At 39.6% G+C, this 6637-nt stretch overlaps 2 protein-coding genes across 2 annotated transcripts; one reads left to right on the top strand and one right to left on the bottom strand.

Moving 5' to 3' along the window:
- Nucleotides 1-843: 843 nt before the first annotated feature.
- LOC129585731 (RIB43A-like with coiled-coils protein 2) lies at nucleotides 844-3541 on the top strand. The gene is made up of 5 exons (XM_055478543.1): nucleotides 844-1321; nucleotides 1551-1632; nucleotides 2086-2290; nucleotides 2408-2648; nucleotides 2834-3541. The coding sequence occupies exons 1-5, from the start codon at nucleotides 1205-1207 to the stop codon at nucleotides 3293-3295; spliced, it is 1107 nt and encodes a 368-aa protein (XP_055334518.1). The 5' UTR covers nucleotides 844-1204; the 3' UTR covers nucleotides 3296-3541.
- Nucleotides 3415-6536, bottom strand: LOC129585730 (E3 ubiquitin-protein ligase KCMF1-like). Its single transcript, XM_055478541.1, has 7 exons — nucleotides 6151-6536; nucleotides 5895-6062; nucleotides 5466-5611; nucleotides 4985-5152; nucleotides 4719-4878; nucleotides 4244-4589; nucleotides 3415-3826 (listed from the first exon to the last, which is right to left on the bottom strand). Exons 1-7 carry the CDS (start codon nucleotides 6227-6229, stop codon nucleotides 3664-3666), a joined length of 1230 nt encoding a protein of 409 aa, XP_055334516.1. The 5' UTR covers nucleotides 6230-6536; the 3' UTR covers nucleotides 3415-3663.
- Between the last annotated feature and the right edge of the window lie 101 nt (nucleotides 6537-6637).

Consider the following 6637-nt stretch of genomic DNA (forward strand, 5'->3'; position numbering starts at 1 on the left):
TACAGTACAATAAGTACGAGTACTGTACATAGATAACGTGCCGGCACCGGTTCGAGCACAAGCTCCAGAATAAATCTAATATTACCATTATCTGTTTAAATTTACAGAGTTATAGTGCACGTTTATTTATAGTGTACATGTACCGGTGTACGCAAAAATCAAAAATTAAAATTAAAAAAATAACTTGATTTTCTCTCGTACGGAATTTATTTTTGCGTTCTGACCATATACCATTTTTGCGTTCTGACCATGCTCGTATACTAGGAAAAATGCACGTTGGCGTGCATTTGGCAGACCGGAGCGCAGCATTTTCCGTTGAGTATAGCACGTATAATACACTTTAATAATTTATTACAAACTTAATTATTTGATCTGTCAGTGTACTTTACTATATGTATATATGTGGAATAATAAAATTTAATATTATTTTGCAAAACGACTTAGCAACATAAACACTTCCATTTACTCTTTGGAAATGGCTTTCGTAACAACCTTTCGTAACAACCTTTCGTAACGACGTTTCGTAACGGACAGAAATCAACAAAAGTATTACTCTTGAAATAGAGGACCTTCGCTACGCTCCGGTCGACTAATATTATAACAATTACGCAAGAACGATTTGACCACCACTATTTTGTGGAGTTACTAATGACCTTTAGCCACAAATTGCTCATCAAATTGTGACTTAATCACAATTCACTAAATTAGCGATAGCGAAGTATTCACTAAAGCGGTAGCTTTCACAGACAAGCAAATACTTACTGTACTGTATTCTAGCAACAGTAATTTTCTGCACTGTAATTTTTTCGTATCAGCTGTATAACTTTCCAGCCTCGCGATTGGTAACTTGTTGTGCTGAGAACTACTTTGCCAAAATAGCAACACTTACTTTATAGAAATGATCATGATAATTTTTAAAGTACTCGTACAGTCGTACTGTAGGCAGGCGTACTAATTTTGTGTATTGTACATTTTTAACTATGGTATTGTATCACAATGCGTCAGTGTAAAGTTGCTCATATGCCTGCAAACTACCTGCATTACTGACCTTTGTCGAACACGAACTGCTCCACGATAGTGATCAGCCGTTTGTCAGAACCCGTTTGTCAACTGTACTGTACAGCGTTCATCAGCGGGCTTGCAAAGTTCCTGATTTCGATTCAAACATTAATTTTCATACAACGGCACTAAAAACAACAAAGCTATGGCGCTTACAAGACCACCTACACAACAGGAGCTGAAATGGGAAACCATGAGGCGTAACTTCGAAGCTAGAAGGAGTCGTATTCTACACTCTGATCCTAGAATTGCTAATATCACGGTAAGCTTCGGGAAGTTTTACAGTGGCTGATAATTATGTTAGCACAGCGATTTTGCTGCTAGCGAATTAAATAAGACCACATCCGGTGCTATAGCTAACTGGTAAGTAAAGCAGGATGTAATGCCCTATTATTTACGTTAAATCATCACAATATGTCGGTCTTTTGCAATCCTTAGTAGAGTTACACCTGAAAGTTAAAAGAACTATATAGCTTCATCTAAGTTTACAGATTAAAAAGGAAGATATTGATGCACAAATGATGCAGCACCAGCGACGCATGGACACGGATCGGCAAGAGGCACTGTCCTTACGTAAAATAGAGCATTATTACGAGTATATCAATCCTTTGTAGTCAATGCAGCAACAACAGAGTAGTGCAAAACATTTAGCCACTGTCAAAATTCATATAAACTTGGTTTATGAAAATAATTCCTAAAGATCGCCACCAGATTACATTAGATAGGTATTCTCTGCTGTCTGCATATGCTTCCTGTTAGCACTGTCAGTTAAATTTTCACTATGAGAGCTCGTAAAAGAGAACTTGCAATTGTATGTAATAAATAACCATTACAAACACTTACGACCGCAGTCAGTTTTTTTAGCACTAGAACGCATTCCACTTTACCTTAGTTAATTTAAATTGTAGTTAATTTCCACTTTTCATTATTGCTACGAGTACACAATATTATGTAGTCTATATTTACATTTAACGAGTAACTACCGTCTCCATACTGGCCAATCAACTTGCTTATTTACGCTTGCAGAAAGTTATCTGCAGCAACTAGATCAGCTTCATTACGCCGAAATGTACCGTGCTCGACAAGCAGAACGGAGTGAAAGGTCAGCCTTGACAAATTACCGACAAAGCCAGCAAAAACAGGAAAGCAGACTGGTGTTGGAAAAGCACGCCTCACCGCAACCATACCATCACAAAGATACGTCTGTACAAGGCCCTTCCGCTATGATCAAGTTAGTAAAAATAGCAACCACCGCATCCAAGGCGTTAAGTATCACTGAAAATGTGAACGTAATATAGCGTGATGCTTACGACCTTTGGAATAGGTAACGCAAACGCAACAATTTTAGTTTTGATGGATTTCGGTATATGGATCCGCATATTCCTTTAGCGAAAAAAAAACTGCAGCGTTCGATGCTTGATGAGCAAGTGCGGCAGCAGGCAAATGAGAGGGAAAAGGCTAACGATTTAGAAAGCCTTTTGGAACGGAAAGAAATACAGCTTGGAAGGACGGCTGATAATAGCCAAAGGCGGCTGCTAAAGCTGCATAAGAAAGACGAAATTAGTACCTTTCAACAAAACTTGCAACAGGTACAGAGTAGTGAGCCATTCGTAGGGATAGCACTGAAAAATAATACACCGTAGTGCAACTGCACGCTTTATGAATGTACAATTGCAAGTAGTATATATATGCGTAGTATTCCGTGTATGTCCAGCGGACTTTACTTGTACAGAACTACACAGAATTATAAGTGCAGGCTGTTTATTTCATCCAGTCCCAAGAAGATAAGATTTTGCGAAGAGCTAAAAGGGACGAAGAGTGGAAGCGCGATGAGGAAGAAATCAGCTTCTGGACGCACGGATCATTCTTGAATGAGCAGCCCAAAAAGTTCGATAAATTCAGGCGAACGGACTGGCGCGGAGAAACAAAAGAGCAGCTGCAACAAATGTATTCCGATGTTCAGTACCAACAGGATGTCAAGCGACAACAAAAGGCTAAAGAATCCCGAAATGAACTGGATCGGGTACAATTTGTAAAAGAGCAGGAGCGATTTGCGAAATTTAGCGACCACGAAGCTCTGAAAAACAAAGGGCGCGTGGATCAGCAACTTAACCAGGACAATATCCTTAAAGGCTTGGAAGATCGCGCTAGGAATGAACATTTCAGAAAGAATATTTATGGCTTCAACCAACCCAGCGAACACTTTTGGGATCAGTTTGGCAGATCTGGACGCTAACAAGATTAAAGTTACAGTTCCCATTTGCATTTGATCAGATCAGTTTTAAGAAACGTGGTCGCCCAGAATTAATTTCGTCTAGTGTAAGTAATCAGGCCATTTTCCACTATGAACGTTCTCTTTGTGTTACGCAGCGCTACTTTATAAAAACATACAAATTAAAGCTATCGGCGAATCACGCAATGCATAAACCGTTTGTTCATGTGACACTGACGCGTACGTGAGAGTGCAATCTCACTACATCGCAAAACCATACTTCTATAGTTTTTTCACCATTACGATTCACGTGGAATAAAACACTCAACAGTTGATCTTTTCCAAGCATGTTCCATCAGTGCATTTGACAGGTGCGTTTGATGAGCCGTGCACTAGCTGACCAAAAGAAAGGTAGAATCCAGTGATCTTGCGCATTCGTTGTCTCCAGTAAGGCTTGCCAGCAAAACTTCCCGCAAAAACATAATCCTGTTTGCATCTTCAGTGGTCACCGCAATGTTTCTGGCTGGTTTTGTGTGATCCGGGTTATTCAATATGCTGTAAACATTTGAAACGACTTAATAATAATTATCATACTGTAAAAATAATTATCATGCTTTTGTCATAATTATCATACTGTAAAAACTGGCGCTCTCAAAATTCATTAATGCATACAAAATTAATAGCCCAAAAGATCGTTTTTTTACAGTTACAACATTTTACCATTGCATTATCGCTATATAGATATGCAAAGTTTTGCGAATACCTACGTTAATTATATAAAATTGCCAGCTTGTGAGTGATATCATTGTAATGCTTGTATATCCCAGTGACCTTTTTCGAGGCGGGAAACGCATACGTAAATAGTACACACAACATATTTGCACCTAATTTACTAATATTTGTTTAGACGTCGCTAATGTTCTTCGTAGCGGAAAAGCCTTTATATGTTACCGTAGCTAGTTAAGTACAAACCGTTCAGACAAATCTGTCCGCGCGCTTCGGTCTCGCTCTGTAGATGCGTTGATGGAACCAGAATTCATTCCAGAAGCAGATGCCGTTATCAGAGCAGGTAGAGGCAGTGATTTTGGATGGCGCGTAGGTTTGGCTAATGTTTCTATCCAGCCCCGCCTTATCCGCGTAGCATGTTGATTGTGACCAGAAGCGTTGTCTGTGCCTGCTCGAGGACGAGGGTGGTAAGCACTAAACAAATGGGATCCTCCCGGGCTGGTGACACGAATTACTGCTGTTGATCGTGCAGGGCTAAGACTACTGGAGCTTAACACTGGCGTCGTGTTCGTTTCCCTTTGAGGAATCAAATCTTCGAGCATAATACACGCAGTTATTACTTCCTCGAAAATATTACTCGTAATTTTCAAAATGGATAAGCCAACGTCGAAAATCTTAATTATTTTATGGCGCTGCAAATATTTTCAAACAACTCTCTTACTGATCGGAATTTCAGGAATGGTAGCAGGAGTAGCAAATGCGGAGTCGCGAGTTACTGGAGTACTGCCGAATCGTACTCTCTGAGAACCGGCGGATGGTGGATGCCGTAGCTGTGGACCATGATCAAATCGACTGGTCGGAGAGAGAGGTAGGTCTACAGCCTGCCGAACATGTAAATTGGCATCCATATTATCACTATTAGCAATACATTATAAAACTTAAATAACTAGAGTAGTCCGAGTAGTGACTATTCTGTGCTAAGTTTACTTCGGCTGGTATTTGACTATGGTTGTTGTTAAGGCGTCGCGGTACGTGGTTAGAGAATATGGAAGAGCTTGCATTCGGAAAGCGATGTTCATGGGCAATATGGTCGATCAGATTATCAGTCCGTGACCTCGTGGTTATCTCGCAGCCGGAAACACAAAGAGGACACCACTGCAATACGAAAACTATTAGGTTTAGACCCTTAACTATTCCACTCGGCTTTCGAATACATACATAATTATAAGCTTTAATTTCTGGATGATGTCAGCAAGCATAGTACAGTGCAACCGTACCTGCTCATAAATATGAATCGATTCATATTAAGACTTATGCCCATAAAGAATGAGCATCGATCCGAATATTTCATGCATCGATTTTGAACTTTCGTAAAAAGTACTGAGCACAAATAACTTTGTAGGTAATACAAGCGGTTTGCACAGTTTCTATACTAGGTCCTACGGACAAACAAATTTGTGATACTTACGACGAGAACAGAGTTCTGGGACAAATTCACATGTCTCCTTTCCAGATGGCTGAGCAGCTCAGCTTCTTCCAGGCCAATTCCACCACAGTAGGGGCAGGTAAGCGATTGCTTCCTGGATGCGGCATTTTCGTTTCCGAAATAAATTGCTATCGCGAAAAACCGTGCATTTAAAAACTTCGCTAATTTTCGACGATAACTACACAAATTTTTTTATTGCCAATGTTATGATTGTCTAGTTAAAAAGACGTCCAAAAAAAGACAAATAAATATGCACTCTCAAAAGTATCAAATTCTGTAATTTCAAAATCACTAATCAGTTCAGTTCCGTAATCAGTTCCGTAACAGCGCTGCGTGTACGTTTTTTCAGCTGAGTAGATATACTGTTTCGAAAAATTTAAAACGAAGTGCATCTACTACCTATTACAGTACCTTTAGAGGACGGTGTCAGTATACATTGAGTGGGATGACTGCGACTGTGAGGAGACGATGTGAGATTCATGTCATGACATTTGCCACACTCATCATAATCAGCACAAACCAGGCATTTGTAACGTCGATCCACAAAGCCGACTTTGGCACAAACGTCGCATCGAATGCCTGAGAATAAAGTAACAGGTGTCGGAAGAACTGTACGACAGCAAACTGGATTTATGGTACCAGTTTATAGACGCTTTGCCAAACTTACCTTCGTGTATTCTGGCCAGATACGTCTCGGATAAATTCCCTTCTGGCAATTCCAGTAACAAATCCAGAGGGAGAGGCATACATCAACATTCACCGATAATGTGCACTTCTGCAGTGGGCGAAGAATGCGTAATTACTTTACCAAAACTGTAAATCTCCAAGAGGCAGATAAATGGTAATCAATGGTACAGTAATCGAATTTTAATGTAGCCTGAGTATAATTTTTTGAGCACACACTGTGCAAGTGTTGGAATTTTATAATTTTTTTTCTTTTATACGAGTACAGACGCAAAAGTTCAGAACGAAAACTTATATTTAATGCAAGGTACCAACTAACAATACAGTAACATATTTTAGCATATTAAGTTCATAGTGGTGAACAAGATAAGTTTTTTTTTGTTTTTCTTACTTGTTCGGTATAAGTAGTGTATTGTAGTGTAGTGTACTTATGCATGTGCGTGTGGATAACTTGGTTCAATATGAGGCTT

Source organism: Paramacrobiotus metropolitanus, unplaced genomic scaffold (genome assembly GCF_019649055.1).
Source record: "Paramacrobiotus metropolitanus isolate TYO unplaced genomic scaffold, Prichtersi_v1.0 Parri_scaffold0000018, whole genome shotgun sequence".
Classification (NCBI taxonomy): domain Eukaryota; kingdom Metazoa; phylum Tardigrada; class Eutardigrada; order Parachela; family Macrobiotidae; genus Paramacrobiotus; species Paramacrobiotus metropolitanus.